Source organism: Musca autumnalis, unplaced genomic scaffold (genome assembly GCF_047663935.1).
Source record: "Musca autumnalis isolate F117 unplaced genomic scaffold, ASM4766393v1 scaffold_2, whole genome shotgun sequence".
Lineage (NCBI taxonomy): Eukaryota > Metazoa > Arthropoda > Insecta > Diptera > Muscidae > Musca > Musca autumnalis.
Genome location: NW_027411755.1, coordinates 154,008,897 through 154,033,331, shown reverse-complemented (window position 1 = coordinate 154,033,331; position 24,435 = coordinate 154,008,897). Strand labels below are relative to the sequence as shown.

Sequence of the window (24,435 nt, the reverse complement as noted above, 5' to 3'; positions counted from 1 at the left end):
CTACCAATCATAAATGTAAGTTGAATTGGATTTCTAGAACGATAGAAACTGAGATGAAAACATTTATCAACATTGAGAGTTAAATTGTTTTGGCAACACCATCGATTAAGATTATTAAGATCATTTTGAAGTTTAAAAGAATCCATTATTGAATTAACTTTCAAATAAATCTTCAAGTCATCAGCATACAGTAAGAATTCTGTATGTTCAAAGCAAGTATGAATATCATTGATAAATATACTAAACAGTAAGGGTCCAAGGATGCTTCCTTGAGGAACGCCAGACGTTTGAAAGTATGCCATTGACTCATATTCACCTATTTTTACCACACATTTCCGATTATATAGATATGACTTAAACCAATTTAAACATGAGGAATGAATGCCTAAATTATACAGTTTATTCAACAGCAAAGAATGAGAAATAGTGTCAAATGCCTTAGAAATATCCGTATATATCGCTTCAACTTGGTAACCCGAAGCAAAAGACGACAGGCAGTATTCCACAAAAACAGCTAAATTAGAAATTGTTGATCTACCTTTATAAAAACCATGCTGCTGTGGTATAATAACAGGATTGAAGAAAAAGCTTAATTTATCATGTATAATATTTTCAAAGATTTTAGCAACAACAGTGATTTTTGCAATAGATCTATAGGATGTTACATTCTCTCTGCAACCTTTTTTGAAAATCGGGCTAACAAATGTGAATTTCCATCTATCCAAAAACATCCCCTCAGATAAAGATTTATTGAAAATATCCCTGAGAGGTACAGTTAGAGACTGAGCACATGCTTTAACTATGAAAGATGATAGTCCATCTGCATCCAACTTTTTTGAACTTTTAATTTTATTAATGCCACTAAGGATATCAATATTCGATAATGTAATGTTACTAAGATTTGAATTAGAAAACATAATAGAGCCCATATTACTGGCAAAATCTAAATTGCATTCAGTATTATTAAAGTTCGATTTAAAAAATCGTGCAAAAAATTCAACAATTTCTTGAGGAAGATTTGAATTACTCCCCTGATAAGACATCGAGGAAGGAACATCGAGAGTTTGTTTTTTTGATTGAATAAACTTCCAAAAATGTTTTGGATTAGATTTGATATCATTTTCCATTCTCTGAATATACTGACCATATAGAAATTTATTTAAAAAATTAAATTCTTTTTGACACAAGTTATATTGGCGAAAAAGTTCCTCATCAGATGAATTCATATATTTTTTATATAATTTATTTCTTCGATTTTTTAACTGTTTTAAACGTTTGTTATACCAAGGATGAGAGTAATATTTAATAGATTTTTTTGGAATTAAACGATCGAATATGTCATAAAGCACTTGTAAGAAATATTCATAACTTTCAGTTGCATTAAGATTTACAGAACCCGAAATCCAATCCAAATCCTGAATACATAAATTTAGCGCATCAAAATCAACAGCGTTAAAATTATATTGTTTAATATTATTAATCCTCTTATCTTTCAAGAATACAAAATTATCAATTCTTATTGATATTGGCAAATGATGGACAGTAGTAGGAGAAAATGGATGCAAGCATTCATATAAAGCATATTTCATATCAGATGGAATGAAAAATAAATCTAAAATTTTATGTAATTTATTAAAAATTGAATTAATTTGTGTTAAATCAATACTGAATAAGGAATCTATGAAATTAATTTCATAATCCTTATTTCCTCATACGAGAAATTGTAAAAGTGTAAAACACGACTTTATTAGTTATTTTGTATGTATACGTAAACAAACATCAGCTGACAGTTTATATCCTCGAAAAGCTAAGTGTAACCAGCAAAGATTAACACACTGGATCTATTAAACCCAGTGGGTTAAACTTCAATAGTGTAACCGGGGTATAATCTGGTCAAATCTGACCAGATTTGCCATACAAAAATTAAATCCTCTCACGACTGGGTTTATTTTAAATTCGGTACAAATCCACCAAAAATACAGTGTTGTATTCGGTATTTCTGCAAAAAAAATCCTACTCTACTTAAAAAGTACCAAAAGTTGCAACTGTGTTTCCAACAGAGTTTGTCGTGTTTTACACGTTTACGATTGGTCGCATGAGATTTTATGGAGTTAATAAATCTAAAGTTATTTGAAAATCATAAAATTATTTAATTTTTAAATTAGACACTTTTTTAACAAAAAGTACGTTTGATACCATGATACAAAAATGTATCCCTGTGTGTAAAATATACCAATATGAGCAAAGAGGGGACGATATCTCATACGAGAAATTATAAAAGTGTTAAACACGACATTATTAGTTATTTTGTATGTCTACGTAAACAAACATCAGCTGACAGTTTATATCCTCGAAAAGCTAAGTGTAACCAGCAAAGATTAACACACTGGATCTATTAAACCCAGTGGGTTAACCTTCAATAGTGTAACCGGGGTATAAGTGTAAACTTGGCATAATTGTGCCATGAAACATTTCTTACGCCTACTGTATAGATGAATAGAGTCAACAATATTGCCGCCGTTATAAAACAAAACACTCGGCTAAGAAATTTATCAGCTGTCATTGAATTTCAGACGAATCACACAATTTTACGAGGACTGTCAACAACAATAGAACAAAACACGAACGCGCGCGTTAAAAAAGAACAAAAACGAGTGAAAAATATTAAAAACAATGTAATTTGCGAATTCAAATCCATTACACAAATGAATTTGCAATATTTATTTTGTTTTTCTTGACGTAAAGAAGAAGAAACGTCAGTCTAATTGGAAAACACACACCGAAGAGAGTGAGAGAAAAATAACAAATTATGCAAAATTAATTTTGCTTGTGCAAATTGTTTCGAGAACAAAAATACACATGTGAATGAAAATAAGCTACATTTTTATTGAAGATTTTGTGAAATTGTGTGAAAAAACCTCATAACGATTATAACAGATTTTGCAAATTGAGTGGACGAGGTAGAAGAAGAAGAACCACCCAATAAACCCCCCTAGTGTGTGCTGCACTTCGGTGTCAAGAAAATTGTGTGAAACAAATTTCCGGGGTAACGTCGACTCGAAACCAAACGAATATTGTAAAAAAAATTCGACTGAAAAAATTACATAACTTTTTAATTTTTCGATTTAGAAAAAGAATAGCTAAAACTTATAGAGCAATCTAATTGGTTATATATTTTAGCGTTGGAATATTCTGCAAAAACTCTAACCAAATCCAATCTGCTCTTGTGTAACAACATACAAAACTAGACGGCATAGGAAAATGAAATAATAAATATCCAAATAAAAACGAATCATTTGTCAACTGTTCCTCCTTGCCATCCATTTAACTGGGAGCTGATTTTGGGCTGCAGATTTACTCATTACTTTGAACGTGATTTAACACAAAACATACATACACACACATTTACATCTTGTATTTCTCCCTCTACCGCCGTATTCACACCTCGTTATCAAAGGGGTTAACTTCGTATCTGGGATAAAAACAAAACAATCAAAACATAACCTGAAGACAACGGAAAAACAGAATCTTCGAAGAAGGGGCTCCACCTCCGCCCCTTTGTGCAACAACAATTTACTTTGTGAAAATTAAAAACAAATAATATTTTGTCTTCGCAGCTTTTTTATTGACATATTTTTTGGTGAGAAGTTAAAATTGTCATAAGTAAAACAAAAACAACTAAAAATACCTACCAGCAAATACGAAAAGCCATAACTCGATTTTTTACCGGTTTTACTTTGTGTTTTGATTGCATATTCTTCTTTGTGTTTCGTCGTTCGTTGTTATCGTTCTGCGCAAAGCAAAAAAAAAAAAAAAAACAGCCGGTCGTTTTTTGTTTTCGATTTTGTTTTGCTTGTTTAAAACATAATAAAAATATTACGCATACCATAAGCAGCAAAGTGCAAAGTACACACAAACACACATACATTTTAATATACAAACGCATCTAATTTTGACAGTTTCCAGTCGCTGTATTTTGCGCGTAAAGAAAAAGTTGTAAAAACAATAACTTTTTAATTAGTGCTGCTGAATTCTGATAAGAAATAATAATCTTTGAGAATGTCCCAAGGACAAAAGGATACCATCATACATTTGGTAGCAGGCGGGTAAGTACGAAAATGTGATATGTTTATTTTGTTAAGAAATAATTTTATCTTCTACCTTCGTTTTAGAAGAAATGCATAGTGAAAAAGAAAATATATGGCTTGTTCCTTTACTTTTGAAAATGGTAAAACCGGCAAAAGTAGCAAAAGTTGTAAAATGCTCCAATATGAATTGTATTGTGTCTGTAGTAAAGGAACGCTTTCCGAGTAAAAAGTGGTAAAACTTGAAGATTCTTGAACGTAAAGGAACAGAGCTATATATAGAAAACTGTGAATGCAGTTACTTCAACTATATTAAAAACTTCGGCAAGTGATAATAGTGAGGATTAATATAACTTACCTATGGGCACACTCTACACTCGAGTATCCCTAAATGCTAGGTATGTGACATGGGCGTTTTTGGCGTATTCGAGCATCGATAAAATAAAGTGCTAAAGCCGAAACACAAAAAAACTTGAGTAAAGTTTTGCGTTCATTTCTGGTAAAAGAATAAAGAAAAAATCGATGATCTTCCTTTTTTTGTTCTTTTGCCAGAAATGACGCCAAACTTTACTCAAACATTTCCAAATCTTACAAAAGTTTCCCCAGACCAGAGTTTCATAAATAAAAAGTTTAAACTGTTTCGGATACATCCCACTTCAGCTTCCTGTTTTGCCCTTCATTATATTTCTGAACTACATATGGTTGATTCATTACCCATTGTTTTAAACAAGGCTAAAGGAACGTTTTCTTTATGTCTTCGAACAGTTTGGCATGGTTGACAGTATTGAAGGCCATCGGTAAGCCAAGAGTCAACCTAACTTGTTCGATTGCATGTCCTGTTTTGTTTCAGTCCTCGGATATTATGTGTGAATGTAGTTTGTAATCTGTTGCAATAATGTACATTTACCGGAAACCATGTTGATGTTGGGCAACTGCTTCTCATCAGGGATCTCAAGAATCTTCGATACTGGCGTAAGATCTTTGGTATGAAATTTTGGACCATATATAGTTATTATTGGTTTAAATCGGTTAACAAATGGCTAAGTTATAGTGGTTTAAGTCTGAAAACCCCCTCAAGAAACTATAACTGAATTTCTCATTTGGACGAAACCAGTTTCAAACAATTTAGAGTTGTTGTCCGATTTGGTCCAAACTTTGTAACTCGAAATATTTTGACCAAATGAAAAGTTCGAAAAGGGTCATATAGGTCCACTCCTTCGGTTACCTCCCCCACAAAAATGCTAAATTTGTACTAGCGCCTGATGTTCAGTTCTTCACAACACACCAGCTCCCTTGCCTTCTTAAATCTTCGACACATCTGAAAGAAAGAGTTGTTTCTATATATCCTTTCTGAAGGAAAGGGTGCTTCTATAGAACCTTGCTGAAAGAAAGGATGCTTCTATAGACGCTTTCTGGAAGAAAGGGTGCTTATATAGACATTTTCCAAAAAAAATGTGCTTCTTAAACCCTTTCTACCAACAAATATCGATAAAAGAATAAGAATATTTTCGCGACTGCGTATGGGACGCACCATTTTAACTCATCGACATCTTATAAACAAAAACACTGACAACAAATGTCCTAAATGCGGCGATGTTATCACTGTTAAACATATCCACCAAATATGCAGACCATTGGGTGAACAACAATGTTGCTTTTTACAAAACCAAAGAGTCAAAATATTGGTAGCATATTAATGTTTTTTTTTTTTTGCAATAATTCTCAATTGACATTGTATATATGTAAAAGCTGATGACCATAGTAGTTAATGCTTTTTACTGTATATACTCTTATATTTACTATAAATTTATATAAATTTATAGACCCTTTCTGGAAGAAAGGGTGCTTCTATAGACCCTTGCTGAAACAAAGGATGCTTCTATAAACACTTTCAGAAAAAAACGATACTTCTATGGACCCTTTCTGGAAGAATTTATGCTTCTATAGACCCTTTCTGAAAGCAACGATGTTCCTATAGACTCTTTCTGAAACGAACAATCCTTCTATAGAAACTTTTTGAAAGAAACGATGCTTCTAGAAACTTTCTGCTTCTGAAAACCTCAGAAAAGTTCAACATTTTCGCTTAACAGAAGTTTAAGGGCTATTTGACAATTGCTTTGAAATTTTCATCGAAGGGCTAGTCAACTTTTTTCGTGGGCATGTTCATGCTTCCTTTCACAATTATCCAACTAGAATGGCTTGTGAAAACCATAACTATCGAAAGGAATAACTTAGAAAATTAGATTCAGTTTCAAGATGATGAAATATGTCGATCCATTCCTTTAGGTACCCTCCTTTTGTCTTTTGTCACATCTGCCCTTAGAACATTTAATTCAACCACTCCTGCTACTATTCTTTGACAATTAATTGAGTTTGGATATTACAATTGTATCTCTCGAATCCAACCTTTTTAGAGTTTGTCATTTTGGGTTTGACCTGGTTTATTGATATTTTCAGTATTTTGATAAGAGCACAAATAAAACTTGAATGTGTAACCTTGCAGAATTGTCTTCGAGTGAAGAGTGATTCTTTTAGTGAGTGTGATTAAGATGTCACAAACATACTTTGTAAAATTTACAACAACACTCTCAACATGTTTTCTTACTTTCACAAATTAAATAATTGCGTCATTTGGCCGTCCCCGTGGCATGATCATCTTCTCCTTATTGGCCGGGAATTTCATAATTTTCAATTGCATCAGCAAAATCTCCTATAAACTTGTGTAATTTGTAAGATATACATACATACGTACCATGTATTTAAGCACAATTGTGTATTAAGAACATTTCTAGAAAACATGACGTTTCCTTCATATAAACAATTGTATTGTGTAAACAATATTTCTCTTTTTTTAGATGATATGAACATTTGTTTATTTTTTTCTACCTAAGATAGTTGCACTTTAGTTGCACTTTATTGAGATATTCTTATCTATTTGTGTGTTTGTTTGCTCTCTATGGTGGCAGCAATATCGTAAACATTTATATAAAAAGGGATTAGAGAAGATATGGCATAGAAAATCCTCCTATGACATTTAAAATATTAACCTTAACTAAATAGTATCTTTGCACACAAATAAGACAATGTGTGTAAATAAGAAGAAAAGGTCTTAGATAAGACAGAGGTTTCGATTTGTTTGAGTATAAAAACTATTTTATTTAATAAAGATATCAAAGAAAATTATTTTTTACAGATTAGATTGATGGAAAACAATATTTTTAAGAATTTTGATTGTGTTTTTAAATGGTTCCTAGACGGTGGAATTAATTCACTTTCCAAACTATATTTGAAGTGGTACCTCCGATAGTTTTCGAATTTTTTGCAGCAAATTTTTCTGGAACAAGTCTGTAATTCCTGAGATAATAATCCAAATGGTGTAAAAGCCCTGCCGGAACAAACTAAAATGAGAGATGACTGACGATAACTTATGAAATGAATATCCGATTTGGCCGAAACTTCACACTCGGCAAAATTTCTTCCAAAAAGTTCTTCATCTGAAAACAGTTCAAAATTTTCCTTAAAGCTCTTTGTAGCGACATATTTTTATACCCTCAGCCTTTAGGCTATGAAGGGTATATACACTTTCATACGGCCAAAATGTGCCTCATCGAAATAATGGTTTTAGACCCCAAGTATGTTTGGACGAAATGTGTTTCAGACAATTTGGAGTCGATTGAGCAATGTCCGTCTGTCTGTCTGGCTGGCTGGAGCGCACGATAACTCTCGAAGGGATGAACCGATTCGGTTCAAATTCTGGCTTTCGTAATATTTTGTCCAAACTTAGTTTAAGTTCGAAGATGTGCTATATCGGTCCACTCCTTCCGGTACCTCCCCCACAAAAGTTCGAAAATGTTCGGAAAATTTGTACGCACGATAACTCTTGAAGGGTGTAACCGATTTGGTCCATACTTTGCCCATCGTGGAGCGTGTACCAGACTTAGATCAGGTTTTAATATGGACTCAATCGGTCCACTCTGTCAGGTACCTCCCACACAAAATTTTGGAAAATTTCAGTTTAGGAACATCTCTCGAATCGCTTTGATTTTTGCTTTAGCAACTTGTATTCACTGCCCTCCATACGACGGTATAAGTTTCATCAGGGGCAAGTCCATACTTCCTGAGAAAATAGCCTGAAAGTTGCAAAAAACCCCTATGACACCGTGTGAGGAGGTTGGAGGGCAAAATAACTCTCGAACAGGTCTGCCGATTCGGTCCAAAGTTTGGCCTTAGTAATATTTTGTCCAAACATAATTTAAGTTCGAAGATAAGCCATATCGGTCCACTCCTTCAGGTACCTCCCCCACAAAAGTTCAAAAATGTTCGGAAAAATTGTGCGTACGATAACTCTTGAAGAGAGTGGCCGAATTGGTCCATACTTTACACATCCTAATATATCTACCAGATATAGATCAGGTTCAAATATGGACTATATTTGTCCACTCCATCCGGTACCTCCCACACAAAATTTCGGATACATGTTCACTTTAAGACCTGCTTTCGAATCACTTTGATTTTTGTTGAAGCAACTTGCATTGCTGCCTCAATTGCGATGGTAAAAGTTGTTTCAGGGGCAAGTTCATACTTCTTGAGCAAACATCCCTGAAGTTCTAAAAAACCCCTATGGTACCATATGTAGTGGCCGGAGATCCATTCTTTTTAGTATCTCCTCCGCAAAACTTTTGATATTAAATCTTAATCAACATTTTTGTCAGTTCAAACGCCTAAAATTTTTAAAAGTCCCTAAATACATGCGTTTTTTGGAAAAAAATTGTTTCAATATACACAGGCTGAGGGTATATCTCTGTCGGCAAAGCCGACTGATACTTTTTTACTTGTTCATGGACAAGTCCTACTTCCTGACATAACGGTCCAAAAGCTTTAAAAAAATGTAAACTTACTAACTAAATCATATGGTGGGCACAATGACCACCGAAAGGAGTGCCTGACATTGGTCCAAACTTGGTACATCGTAATATTTCTTTCAGACTTAAATCAAGATCGAGAATGGACTATATCGGACAACTTCCACAGCCTCTCTCACAAAAGTTCAAAACTGTCGCTTGAGTACAGTTTGAGGATTTTTTTTAAATTTTCATCGGAGGAAGCTAATTACAACGTATATGTATTCTTGATAAAAGAAAAATTCTGTGTGGACTGGCCGATCCTCGGTTGCAATCACCTTAATCCTTCACAAATATCCGAGAAGGGGCACTTCTCTCATATCAATGAGTGCACCCCGATTTATTTTATGGGACCTATTGTTTACCGCCGAGTCCGATCGGCGTGTCTTACGACACCACATGTAGAGAAGTTTTACTGAGGGGTATTTTGCTACCGTTGAAAATTTGATGTTGCCTGGCCTGGGAATCGAACCGCCGACATTCAGAGTGTTAGGCGGGTGCGCACACCATTGCACCACGGTGGCACCGAAATCACCTTAGGGCCCCAAATAATTCAGCTAGAACGCTACGTTTTGAAACCCGAGGGTATTTTTCCATATGCAGTTCAAGTTCGAATATGGGCTAAATCGGTGCACGTTTTGATATAGTCCCCATTTTTTTAGGTTTTTGATGATTTTTGCTACATTTTTTTGTTTCAACTAGATGTAATTTGACATTTGAGATTCCCAGCGTTCACAAAACTTCTTCACATAAGTCCATATTTTGGTATAGTCCCCATATAACGGTACCTCCTGATTTTATGTGTTTTAAAGTGTATAGCTACATTTGTTGGCCAAACTACCTGTAATTTGACATCTGAGGTTCACAGTGGTCACAAGGCTTAGCCACCAAAAATTGTCAACATAGCTCCAGGTTTTGGTATAGCCCCCATATAACAAGACCACAATAATTTGGTACAGAAGTAGTTTATATTACTCCTAGAATGTTTGGTATTGCAAATGGGCTACATGTGTCCACGTTTCGATATAACACCCATAGAACGGGGGTACCGTTGTTTTCGGTACTTTTGAAGGTTTTATTATAACTCAATTCAGACACTATGTAATCGGTTGGATTTTGGGCTGGATGATAGTATTATGATCCGGTAGTCGAAGGAGATTCTTGTTTCCTGTAGTGAGATTCTGTAACTTATTTTTGCTGTTATCGATAATTGTCGGTAAATTTGATAATTAACGAAATGTTTCGGTAAGTTAACGATGAATAAAAAGTAGTAGCTAGCCTCTACCGACACAAACAGTGATGCCAACTTTTTTTGTGTTTTTAGTCATAATTTTGCGATTTAATTTTACCGATTTTTGTCGGTAACAGCAAAAATGAGTTACAGAATCCCACTACTGGTCTACGATATAGAGACCCAAAACCTTTCTGTCCACCATACCACAGATGCGTATGTTAGAGTCGGTCTAATTATGCTTTTGTATAACTATCTTAGGATTGCTACTCCATTTTCATCCTATAGCTCTCCTACAGGTTGATCAATAATTGTGGGATTTATTATCCCTTTCCTGAATGTGATCTTTCCATTTAAGTTTCCTGTCCAAAATCACTTCCAGGTACTTTGTTTGAGAAATGTTTATTTGGCAGGGCAGTTGAAAAGGTGCAATGTGTCGTGCGGGCCTGGAATTCCCGCCAAAAATTGTTGACCTATGTCCACGGTTTGAAGTACACCCTATTTCATGTATTATGAAGTTTATTCTCGATGTTTTTGTCTCAAATTGGATGTAATTTGCCATAGATCCATGTTTTGCAATAGCCCCAATATAACGGTACCATCCGATTTCAAGTATTTTGAAGTTTTTATCACGTTTTTGCCTCAATTTGCGATTAATTTGGCTTTTATAATTTCTAGTGGTCAAAAAAACTTCTCCGCCAAAAATTGGTATAGGTCCAAGTTTTGGAAAAGGCCCGATTTGAGGAATCGAGTGTAATTTGATATAAAAACTTCTTAGTGGTCATTTCTCCTCCAAAAAATAGTTTGAAGTTATTATCGACGTTTTAGGCAAAATTTTTACGTAATTTAGCGTTTGAAGTCTTCAAAAAACATATCCAGTAAAAATTATGGACATAGGTTCACGTTTTGAACCTATTTTGAAGTTGTCAACCCACGTTTTCAACCTATTTGGCATTTATGTTTCGAAGTGGTTGGTTAAAAAACTTCTACTCCAAAAACTGTTGTCATAGGTCCACGTTTTGAACTGATTCCTTTTTCGTGCCTGACTGTAAAAGTATTTTCTCAAAAATTCTAGGCTAACTCTGGACAGGTGTATATGTTTTTAGCCTGATCGGATTTATATAAAGCTTTTTGTGCATAATTTATGTGAAGCCCAAATCAATCATTGTTTATTTGTGCAATTATTTGTTGTCCGATACATATACAATATAGCAATCAGACAAAAAAAATGTCTGCCGTTCGGTCTCGGTCGTAAGAGAAATCATTGAGCTAATAATTTAATTAGTATAAGAAGAGTTTTTTCTTGTCTCTTCTAGGATGTTCTTTGGAAATCCAGATTTTTTTTTTGAACGAAAATTAAATGAAATGTATTTTCCGCAAAAAATTGCTATCAATCGCCAAGCCACATCATGCGTTCTTTACGTGCGTTTTGTCGTATTTTTTTATTTTTGCTTTAACATTCTATCCGATAATTATCAACCTCAAGAAAAAACGTCAATAAACGAAAATAAGACATACAACAACCCCACAAGCATGAGAGATAAAATTCAAAATATATTTCAAAATAGCAAATCAATTCGAAAACTGCTAATCATTATGATTTTTTTTTTTTTTCTTGGCAATGAACTTTAAACAATTTCTTCTGTGTAATACCTATCTCTTCCAGTTTGTATATTACGTACGAGGTGAAGACATCGTTTGTCTGATATCGTTCGTTATACATATCGTAATATAAATTGATCTATATGGAGATATTGTTGTAATCTATTTAATGTTTGTGTGTCTGTAACGCGCAAATTGTTGGCCATTGTCGGACTCTGGTTTGATAAATAAATTGTTTCCTCACTCTCTGTGGAAGTTTTAAATTCTAGAAGCAATTTGTAGAAGGCATTTGAAATGCTCAATTTCATAATATTGATGCGCAATAGCTGTGCATTTTCAAAAATATAGTAAAAGATGGAATTTGGAAATTTGTTTTTAGCGTTCGCTCTAAAATAATGTCATTAAAATAATGTTTTTATTTACAAAAAAGTATCTTCTGAAAACGCATATATTGCAGAAGAGGATATTTAAAATATTGAGATATAACAATAGCCGAAGATAACCCAAAACTCTTGATAAATACCTATTTCTCCAGTACAATGAAGTAATTCCAATATTGTGTTTTTTTTTAACGAAAACTAACTTAAATATGTTGTCCTAGTCTTATGGGATTTTTTCATTTAGTTTTGTCTAAAATTAAGCGTTTGTTTACTTCGTGCCTATATAAAATCCCTGTGTATACATACGTTTATTTTTTCAAATATATTTTTAATTCTTGTTTTTGTCATCATCACACAATATACAGAAAAATGCCGTTTGGTATTTTGTTTGTTTTCCCACATTATTTTTGTTTATCGTCTGCGAACGTTGTTGACGCCGACGCCAAGTGCATAGCCTATATCAAATAAAAAATAAAAAACGCAAAACAAAACAACAACAAGTCACTTAAAACAAATTGAAAATTATACCTACGAATTTAAAAATAACTTTAGAATGCCGTGGCAAAATAAAAACGATAATTTAAGCACAACAGCAATACACAAGGTACAACAATACAACAACAGTAGCCACTATGTAAAATTGTTTCCGCAGATGTGCGATTTTGTTTGGAAACGAAGAGAATGTTTTTAATTGAATAATTGTCTCATCAGGTGAATTCTTCAAAAAAAAATTAGCCTCAACTACAAGGTTTTATACAAAATCTACAAAATTTTCTGTATATTTTCCGATTTCCATCTTGTAATATTTTGTCCAAACTTTGAGTTTAAAGATTGGCCATGTCGGTCCATTTCTTTTGATACTTCGCCCACTCTTAAACATTTATCACAATCTTCAACCTACCAGGATGAACCAATCCCACGGCAGCGGGGTCTTTCGTACCGGGAAGTGTTTCGGCCAGCGGCTGCCAACCCAGCATCTTATGCTGCTACAACAACAACAAAAACCAGGATGAACACAATGAATCTGGACCGAGTGAAGCAGTCACCTAAACTATTAGATGGCTGCGCATCCTTGAACTTAACCTAACCTAACTTCCTCCACAAAAGTTCAGTATTTTTCGCTCAAATGATGGCCACCATAAACCTCGAAGGGAGAACCGATTTAGTCCAAACTTTTCACATTGCAAAATTTCTTCCAGTTTCGAATATGTACTATATCGGTCCACTTCTGGAGGAATAGACCAGGTTCGAATATGGACTATATCGGCCCACTCCTCGGGGTACCTCCCACACATAATTACAAAAATTGTCGCAAAAGTGCATTTTAAGGACAAGTCTCGGATAGTTTTTAGTTATACCCTCAGCTTTTATGCTAACGAGGGTATACTCGTATACACTTTCATACCGACAAAATGTGACTCATTGGCCCCAAATATGTTTGGACGAAATCCGTTTCAGGCAATTTGGAGTCGATTTAACAATGTCCGTCGGTCTGTGTGTCTGACTGGAGCGCAAGATAACTCTCGAACGGATGAACCGATTTTGTCCAAAATTTTGGCTTCGTAATATTTTGTTCAAACTCAGTCCACTACTCGAGTACCTCCCCCATATAAGTTCGAAAATGTTAGGAAAAAATGTGCGCACATTTGAAGAGAGAGAGACAATTATGGGGAGATGGTCTGATCCAAGGGAAACGACGGGATGCCAGGTAACGTAATTTGTCAGACCAGGTGACACGATGACTTTTGAAGAGAGAGACAGTTATGGGGAGATGGTCTGAAATTACAGGTTACCAGGTAACGTAATTTGTCAGACCAGGTTGTTGTTGTTGTAGCAGCACGAAACTTACGTTGAAGCATAGGTTTGATGCTGAGTTGGCAGCCGCTGGCCGAAACACTATGGTTTCGGGTCAATCCGGTACGTAAGAACCCGCTGCCGTGGGATTGCACATTGGGCCCAATGGCAGGTTTCTGAGGCAAAAAGTCTAGTTTTGAAGTCATATATTTGTATAAATTAGTAACGGGATTAGATTCTTAACACTTTGAGCCACTTAGAAACAAAATCATTTCAACCTGGCAACGCTTCGTGGTCACATACCGAGCTGTCAAAGATATTGCATGTTACTTTGTAAAATTTTATAAAAATTTATCCAACGAAGAACAAATTTGTTTCGCTCGGCAATTAAAAACCGCTGATTTAATAAACAGTTTTTTTTAATGGATAAAACGTGTAAAGGTATATAAATTAATATTCTGATTAAGAAATAAAAGAAGTTAGATTTGGTAAGGAATATTTGAAGTAGACTTGTGGTGTATTTTTTGTGTAGTTCGTATTGTAGTTTAAATAGTTTTTGGAATAAAACTCGCGGTATTGCGACGTATTGTCGAAACTATATATATATGATAGAAGGTAATAGTGAGTACTATATGTGTAAAAAAATTTCATGTCCGTATGGATCCGAATACTTATAGAAAATTACTTACAGATAGCGTGACACTTAAAAATGTGGATATTTTAATTTATTAGACTGGGTTGGGACTGGACGATGCTCAATATGACACAAGTCGCCAAATTTTATAGTAATCTTATCCGAGTTACACCAAGCATTGAAATCTTCAATATTCTAGATCTTTAAATTTAATAACTGGTACTACAAACACCTACTAAATTTCAAGATCTTAACCTGTAATTATAAAGTTTTCAAATAACGGACGCGATCGCGGTTTTCTACTTCCAAAACATAAATTAATGATAGAGGTCACAATTACTATTGTTTTGTATACCAATGCGTCTAATAATCTCTGAGATTTCGCGTTTGGCTAAAACTTGTTGTGGGGGAGGTCCCCCACCCCCTCCATTTTTCGGTATAAAAAGTACCTTACGATCTATTCTCAGACCTTATGAATCTACAAACAAAATTTTATCAAATTCGGTCCAGCCATTTCAGAAGATTTATATTTCGAACATCATGGTATACCTGAAAAGGTTTCTATATATATGTAGATATATATCTGAACCGATCAGAGCCAAATTTTCAGGACCTGATTCTAACCTGAACAGGATTTACCATATCAAATTTTAAGGCGATCGGATGCAAATTGTCACCTTTGTGGGGCTTAAAAATAAAATCGGATTAAATCGGATGAAACATATACATGAAAACTATATCTATATCTGAACCGATTCTTACCAAATTTTGCAGAAGTACTTTTATGCCCATTAAAAACATTGGAACGAAATTTGGTAGCTCTAGCTGCTTCCAGTGACTTGTTGCCTCAAAAACCTGTCATTGGGCCCAATGTGGATTGGTCAGACCAGGTAGGTGCTCGATGGTTATGTCTGGCGAACTGTGACACTCTCCTCTAATTCTGGTAGGGGCGTCCTCATTGACCGTGCAAAAGGTAAAGCTATCAATCTGCTCAACCAGCGCTGTAACCCTCTGGTCGTTTCCGGAGGCCGATTGCCACATCTCATGATGCGCATTAAAGTCCCCCAGGACCAGACGATTATGGCCTTCCAAAAACGGACTAATGTCAGGCACGTAATCTGAGATACAGCTATTTCTCGGTGGGATGTATACGTTCAGCAACTCTATCTCGGCAGTTCTACACCTGACTGCTACACCCATACATTCCATGTATGGGTCATTAGAGACAGGATCAAGCGAGATAGGTCTGTATTGGACAGACTGGTGCAAGAGGAAAGCTAATCCCCCACCTCCACTTCTGGTGCGATCCTTCCTTAGAACGTTGTAACCATCACAACGTTGCAAGCTACAGTTGTTGTTGAGCTTTGTTTCTTGCACCGCCTACTTGACCTTGATATTCATCCTACTCATGAAATCCACTATTTCCTCTATCTTACATCGGAGTCCATTGCAATTAAATTGCAAAAAGGATGCATTTTCTGGGATTGGAACAACAACGGCTGGTGTTAAATGCTGCGTGTGCGGTTGCTGTCAAGGGGACTGCGGAGGAGTTTCGTAATCTGACGACGAGCGAGTTTCGTAATTTGATGACGACTCACTGGGGACTGTATTCACGCAGCATGCAGCAACATAGTCCCTGTCGCAGTCCCCCACGTGGATAAGTCCAGAACAACCCCTTACATGCACGCACTCCTGATGTCTGTCTATTCCATCTCACCGAAGGTTGGATATGGGTGAAGATCCGCATGTGACAAACCGAGCACAAATATATTGTCCTGGGTTTTCTTCCGTCCCGGCACGGACCAAAAAAATTCGGAGCAGTGATTCCGGGATATCCTGCTCTCAACACAGAAAAACGAACACACATACAAACATATGTACACTGAGGTGGCAGCCGCTGGCCGGAACGCTGATGTTGTGTGGTTCCGGATCAATCCCGTACGAAAGAACCCGCTGCCGTGGGATTGTTGAATCTTGTTATTATATGTTGAATCTTGTAATAGCCTCCACCATAGTATGGAGGGTATATTGTTTGTTTTTCCGTTTGCAACACAATAAAATCATTTGTGACCCTATAAAGTATAAGAATAAAATTCTGAATCGATCTAGCCATGTCCGTCTGTTGTAATCACTCTAGCGTCCGTGTTTTGGTATAGCTCCCATATAACGGTACCTCCGGATCTTCGGTATTTTGAGGATTTTAGCTACAATTTTTAACCAAACTACCTGTAATTTGACATTTGAGGTTCTTAGGGGTCACAACACTTCTTCACCAAAAATTGTCAACATAGGCCCATGTTTAGGTATAGCCCCCATATAACGGCACCACCGGATTTCGGCATTTTAAGGATTTTAGCTACAATTGTTGACCGAACTAGCTGCAATTTGACACTCGAGATTCTTAGGGGTCATAACACTTTTCCACCATAAACTGTCAACATATGTTCATGTTTAGGAATAGGCACCATTAACGGTACCTCCGGATTTTCGGTATTTTGAGGATTTCAGCTAGAATTTTTAACCGAACTAGCTGCAATTTGACATTCGAGGTTCTTAGGTGCCGTAACCAAAATCTGTCAACATATGTGCATATTTAGGTACAGGCCCCATATAACGGTAACACCGGATTTTCGTTTTTTTGGAATTAAATTATAATTTTTGAACGAACTAGCTGTAATTTGACATTAGTGGTTCTTAGGGGTCATAACACTTCTCCACCATAAACTGTCAACTTATGTCCATGTTTAGGTATAGGCCCCATATAACGGTACCTCTGGATTTTCGGTATTTTAAGGATTTTAACTACAATTTTTGACCAAACTAGATGTAATTTTCAAGTCTTTAGGAGTCACAATAATTCTTGACCAAAAATTGCCAATATAGGTTCATGTTGGCAACCTAAGCCATGTTTTGGAATAGCCCCCATATAACGGCACCTCCCAATTTTAGGGTTTTAGCTACATTTTCTGACTGAATTTGACATTTGAGGTTCCCTGCGGTCACGAAACTTCTTCACCAAAAATTGTCGACATATGTAGGTCCATGTTTCTTTATCGCACTCATACAGTGGTACCTTCCGATTTTCGGATTTCAGTATTTTAGTAATAATTTGATATTTGAGTTTCATAGTAGTCACAAAATTTCTCCAAAAATTGTTTCAACATAGGTCAAAGGTTTGGGTTGGCCCTATAAAACGGTAGCCCCGATTTCAGGTTTTTAGTTTCTATCTACATTTTCACGCCAGATTGGGTGTCCTTTGGCATATATGGTTCCCAGTGGTTAACAACTTCTCTATTAAAAATTGTGAACATTGGCCCTCGTTGTGGTATAGACCCCATATCATGGTACAGCCCGATTTTAACTGACAGAATTAGCTAAAATTTGTAATTTAGGGATCCCAGTGCTCAAAAAACTACCTCCACATAAAATTGTGCAAATTAATTATTTCATAAAAGTTCAGAATATTTCATGTTGGAGGGTATAAAAAGTTCGGCCCGTCCGAACTTAATGCTTTTTTACTTGTTCCACATTAAATTAAAGTGGAATTTAGATTTCATCAATTGTTCGACTTAAAGATTTTTCTTTCAGTTTCTCGAAATCCATATCCTTCTAATTGCAATTATATTCCAAGCATCACTTCCTGGAATGTTATTAGTATTAAATATCTGTTCTGTGTCGACATCGAGTGGAAATATTTTACGTTAATTGAATTGATTGGCTTCTCTGTAATGTATCCTTTGGGATTACATGTTGGAAGATAGTAATTCAACAGAATGGAGGATTCTTTGTTGTAGTCGTAGTACACACACAACCGTACATACATGTGTTTTATCAATACATTGTCTTGTTGTTTCATCATATTCAATGGTAATACTTCCATTTATATCTTACATGAAACGTATTTATGTAATAAATATAATATACAATACGTACATTACAAAATTTCCTGGTACTGGAACAATGCCAGCATATTACGGAAACCCTAAGTCTGGCAAGTTGTACAAAATAAAATACCATACAGGGGAGACCTCTCTCATATCAATGAGTACAGTCAGATATTATGTTCATATTATTGATATGGAAGCTCATTTTTATTACCGAGTCCGAAAAAGTTGCTCCCTTTTAAGGTTAAATAAGTTTAGGGATAAAAATAAATAAAAAAAAAACTGCTGAATTATCGACATTTCTGTGTTCCCATGGATATGGAACTATTCCAGGATACTTCAACTGGAACTGCATCTTATCATTCAAGAATGATTTTTGGATTATTTTACTAAACTTGACATACATCCGTAGACCCTAGGTCTCAAAAATGTATTTGGACTATAGTTTCATGTATGAGTATATGTAAGACAAACACAGGTGGAGGGAACTAAGGTTTCTGGACATAAAACTTGCTATGTAAAGTGGAACATGAGCCTTGAAAAATAAATTCCTTGTAGTCTATATTGACATCCCACTGTTGTTGTTGTTGTTGTTGTTGTTGTTGTTGTTGTTGACATCGGATAATATGTATGTGTTTTTGTTTATGAATAGTTTATTAGGTTTTGCGGCGGCGGGGCAAAGCTAGCTGCATGTCATTTTCATTTTTATCTTGTAATGCCAAAGAACATTATTGCCCTTGAATAGCTGCCAAGTAGAAAAAAAACTCATTTGCCATTTATGTTGTAATAAGGAAAGAAACAAATCCATGACAGAGACATGAGTACCTACCACTTTTCGCATTAATTTACGCCCATATCTAAAATGAAAAAATGATTGATTGCATCGAGGAAAGAAATGATAGTACGTAAATACAATACAGGCAAATTGATATTTATTTATTTTTTTTTTTCAAAATAGTCCGGCTTAAATACATTGTTGTTGTTTCTTTTTTACATTTTATTAAAACAACTATTTTATTAGTGGAGAAAATTTGGCATTGCTCGACAAAGGGGTAAGACAGGGAAGACTGATGAGCCTTTCTACAGATTCTCATCGGTTTCCTTGTTTTATTATTTGCGGATAGGCTCCGCTTATTCTTATTCTTCAACAAAAAAACTGTTGATACCTACACATCAATTGTCCATGACCAAAGAAGTAATTTCCTTTAGGAGTTTTTCTTTGTCACCCCATATAACCGCAAAAACCTTTTTGTTTCGTTCGTATATTTTATTCAGTTGCCCGGTCCTGGTTTTCCTGTGTCCAAATTCAAAAATTCTGCAACCAGGACTGGCTGCGTCCATAAAAAAACAAGAGACAGGTGAGTGGTGTTAGCTGGGCAGCTAAACAAATGCAGGATGTCGTGCTGTCTCAATCCACATGCAGGGCATGTGTTGGGTATCATGCCATTAATTCGGGTCCAATATGAACTGAGGCGGCTGCATCGTCTGTATCTTAACTGGGCTAAAACCACTTATGTTTGGCCTGGTAGCTGGCGTTCTTCTGCTGCGATGCATGCGGGGTGGTTTCCGAGTACGTCATCTACACCTTTCTACTGTCTGCCCAACTGTGTGAATGCAATTCAAGCCTGCCTGATAGGCTCCTTCTCGCATGTTCCTTTGGACTTCTCATTCCAGATCATGAAGATCTCTTCTGACGTGCCTGGTTGGGGAACCCTGTCCCCTAGATCGTGGCTGGGATCCTCATGGCTATAACACCCAAACAGGCACCGGTAAAATCTTTGCTCCTTATGAAGAGGGCGTCCACTGGTGGCATGAGTCGGCACCCTGTTGCATGCCTCATGGCGGCATTCTGGCATAAGAGGACAACAATTTTTCATTGTCAGCACCCCGAATGCTGCTGGCCAGAGACTTGAGAACATTGTTCGTACTTATGATCGCCATATTCCTCAGATGGAAGAATTACACCAAATCAGCTATATTGACATTTAACCTATCACATATGTCTTCGACGATAGGATCCGATGCCATGATCGTACAATTTTCCGTAAACATTAAATTACCTATGCCTTCCGAAGCGTGAAGAAAGCTAAAGGTTAAACGATTTTCGACATATCTCCCTACCTCATGAAACTACCTGTTTCACACTATGGGTCTCCCACCTTTTACTTCTGAATTCCACAAATGACTGTCGCCCACACATATAGCCGATTATCCAACGTTATAAGTATGACTATAGGGAAATCTTCTCTATATCCTCGAACATCTTGGCATGATAATGAAAGCCTTGGATAGGTCAAGAGCCATAATGAACGACTTCTTCTTTAGTTGCACGACTCGTCTCTGCGTCGTTTACATCGGCGTCGTGTCGTCGTTATCTCAATAAGTATGAACTTGCCCAAAAAATGTATCGTTGTAAAAAGGGCTGCGAGCACAACACACTGCAAAAAAATCATGACGATCCGAGAAGTGTTCCTAAACTGCCAAAAAAAATTTAAAATTTTGTGTGGAAGATACCCGAAGTAGTCGACCGATATGGTTGATATTGGAAACTGTTATATGTCTGGTAGAAATATTTCGAAGTGCAAAGTATGGAGTTATAGTGCGCAAAATTGTTGCGAACAATTTTAAAATTTTGTGCGGGAGGTACCCAAAGGAGTGGGCCGATGTGACTCATCTTCGAAGTTAAATCAAGTTTGGACAAAATATTACAAGGCCCACATTTTAGACTCAATCGGTTGATTTGTCCGATAGACATCGTGCGCTCCAGCCTGTCAGACAGTCAGACGGACGGAAGAACATGTCTAAATCGACTCCAAATTTTCTGTAACGCATTTCGTCCAAACATACTTGGGGTCTAAAACCATAATTTCGATGAAGCGCATTTTGGTCATATATAACGTCGTTAACCAAAAGGCTGAGGTATAAAAAGTTCCTCAGGTAAAACTGTATTTGATGTACATATTTTGAAAAACATATTTCTCAGTTTGTAACTTCCTTAACATATTTGCTCTGTTCCAGAACCTGCAAGAAGCTACTATTTTTTACTACGATAACATTTTTTCCTGTATGTTATCGGAAAAAATAGTAAAAATTGGTAGATTCTTGCAGTTCTGGAACAGACCAATTATGAATTTAATAGGTTCTAGCAAACATGTAAACATAACAAATTTTCTTCAATTATATTTTCAAAAAACAAATTTTCGCCATGCATCATCGTCACGGTAACAACAAACAAAAAAATAATATCTTTAAATAGCATTCGATATAAAAATTTCACGAATACGCAGCTGTTTTCGCCGATTGTTGCTTCTTTGTCAAATTATTTTCATTTAGGAGGATGAGGAAATGTCTTTACGAATGAGTCGTCGTCGCTGTTGTTATTGTTTTTTTTTTTTTTTTTTTTTTTTTTTTTATTATTTTCACTCATCAGTGATAAATCACACAAAACAGTTTAAAAATTATACCTACTATAATTTGCGTATTAGAAAAATTATTATACCTATATGCAGTATTTTCTATTTTCAGTTGCGGTTTTCTGTTTGTGTTTCATTGTCTGTCTTCCATAAACAAATGACGACAGGTGGTGTGATAATTGTGGTATATTTTGTATCGTCTACCACCAATTGATAAGTTGGCTTTTGGTTCAAACGTTTGGAATTGTACGTTTCATAAACCCACTGGGTTTCGAAGGTCAATTCCATTGCGTATGCATCAAATAAATCCTCATAATGAAAATTAACCCGGCAAAAAGCTATAATATACACAGGCTATAACTCCTCGAACTAATGGAGGTAGACGGATTGGCATCTTGCTATACCTTACGACTTCCTATACGAATGGGCAGTTATTTTGAAAACAGAATGTTTCTGCTTTAAAAAAATTTCGGCTTACCTCACAAAGTATCAGAGATGTGACCACATAAAGAGTAATCCAAAAGTGTCCGTCAGCCAATCTACTCGCATTTAAACTAAGTAATCACACTTTCGATCAGGATTTGGAATGAGTATTTCCAAAAATTTCCTTAATCGAGCAAAATTAATCGCCTCCAAAAATGTTATAAAGTGAAACCCGGATACCTTTGCATTAACTCTAAAGCCACACGTTGAAACTTTCATACGAAACTTTCAACGTGTGGCTTTAGAGTAAGGTAACAACGTAATGCAAATCATCCTTATACCCCGGTTACACTCAACCGGATTAACCCAGTGGGTTTGGATTTCAAATGTCAATTCCATTGCGCAAACGTCAAATAAATCCTCTCAAAGTGGGTTAACCCGGCAAAAAACTCTAGTGTAACCGCACTATTACCTAATCTTCAATAACCGACTTATCACTATAAAAATTAATGAAATTTAAGCTCTGTTCCTTTACGTTCAAGAATCTTCAAATTTTACCACTTTTTACTCGAAAAACGTTCATTTACTTCAGACACAATACAATTCATATGGGAGCATTTTACAACTTTTACTACTTTTGTCGGTTTTACCATTTTCAGAAGTAAAGGAACAGACCATTAGTGTAGCTTATATTAAATTCGCCTATGCCTCACATTACAGTACTCTCCTTCTGTTATTATCATTCTCGTCTTTGATATTTTGTTCTATTTAATTAGATATAAGTTGATATATGTATGTTGTTGTTGGTTTCATGGCGCACATAAATATCTACATATATTTTTCGTGAGTTTCTTGGCAATTGTTTGTGATTTGGCTTAAACGTTTCATAGTGCTTTTTGTTAAATAGTTGTCGCTATAAACAAGTGCACCAACGACGACGACTACGAAGAAAACGACGAAATGGTGGGGCTGTTGTGTGGCTATAAAAAGAAAAGGTTTACAAACTCTTTCTGGCACACTGACTTATTTCAATGCAATCGATGTGACAGACAACATTGAAACAACAACAGCACCAACCAAACAAAAATGTTTGCGCCAATTGTTAGCCCCATGTTGACGACGACGCTGCTGCTTGACGGCGGTGGCAGCCATTGCCACCTCAGTCTACTGCCGCTAATAGAAACAAATATACAAAAATAAACAAAACAATATACATAACAACAATAATAAATAATGCAAACAATGGTATAATGTATAAATATGTATGTAAATAACAATGTCAACAACATTTTAATTCGGTGTGTGGTTTTTATGTTTTTTTAAATAGAGTTTTTATTTGTTTTATATACCTATAACATCATTGATTATTTGTGTGTTGAATAAGTTTGCTTCTTGAAGATGTTAAGAAAGAATAGGAAAGGATAAAAAATCCTTGCTCATTATGTCCATGAAAAATATATGTATCTAATGTACAGTCGAAATAGCTTATAACGTCGTCGTTTATAACGTCATATCGGTTATAACGACGACATCCAAAAGTCCAAAATCTCTGGGGCCCTTTATAGCCCTATCGCTTATAACGACATATCGGTTACAGCGACCAATTCCGTCGGTCCCTTGACCGACGTTATAAGCGATTTCGACTGTATGTATGTTTTTTCAGTCGAACTAAGCGCCTAGGTCTTCATTAAAATTCAAGTGATATTCTTAAGTCACTTGAGATTTTGGCCTTCGCCTACTGCGTGAGCGATGCGCAGGTTCAAATTTAAATGACTTCTATGCGGAAGAAGAATATAATTTATGAGCTGCTTTCACGTGTACAAATGTTTCTTTATATTTTGATGTTATGCTCTGCAAAACTACCCAGCAAAAAAAGTCATTACCATATAATGACTTTATTCAGTAAAATTTGGCAGTTGTACCTACTTACTAATTGACCGTAAAAGTCATTATTTTTACATGGGGATGTCATAGGAGGGAAGTACTTCCTGAAATATGTTTTTAAGTACATACTTAAGCACATACCGGCAGTCGAAAAAAAGCTATTTTTAGAACAATTGAGGTGAAAATATATTCAAATTCAACACT

At 35.7% G+C, this 24,435-nt stretch overlaps 1 protein-coding gene across 24 annotated transcripts in view; it reads left to right on the top strand.

Annotated features, from left to right (window-relative positions):
- The first annotated feature begins 2,554 nt into the window (after nucleotides 1-2,554).
- Nucleotides 2,555-24,435, top strand: part of Rim2 (replication in mitochondria 2) — a 66,223-nt gene continuing 44,342 nt past the window's right edge. For 2 of the 24 annotated variants that reach the window (XM_073969617.1, XM_073969604.1), the window contains exons 1-2: nucleotides 2,576-2,675; nucleotides 3,960-4,106. In XM_073969617.1, coding sequence (XP_073825718.1) covers nucleotides 4,060-4,106 — 47 coding nt within the window. In that variant the 5' untranslated portion in view covers nucleotides 2,576-2,675; nucleotides 3,960-4,059. Of the gene's footprint in view, nucleotides 4,107-24,435 lie in introns of all 24 variants that reach the window. The other 22 variants (XM_073969614.1, XM_073969603.1, XM_073969611.1 and 19 more) reach the window with 19 other exon arrangements.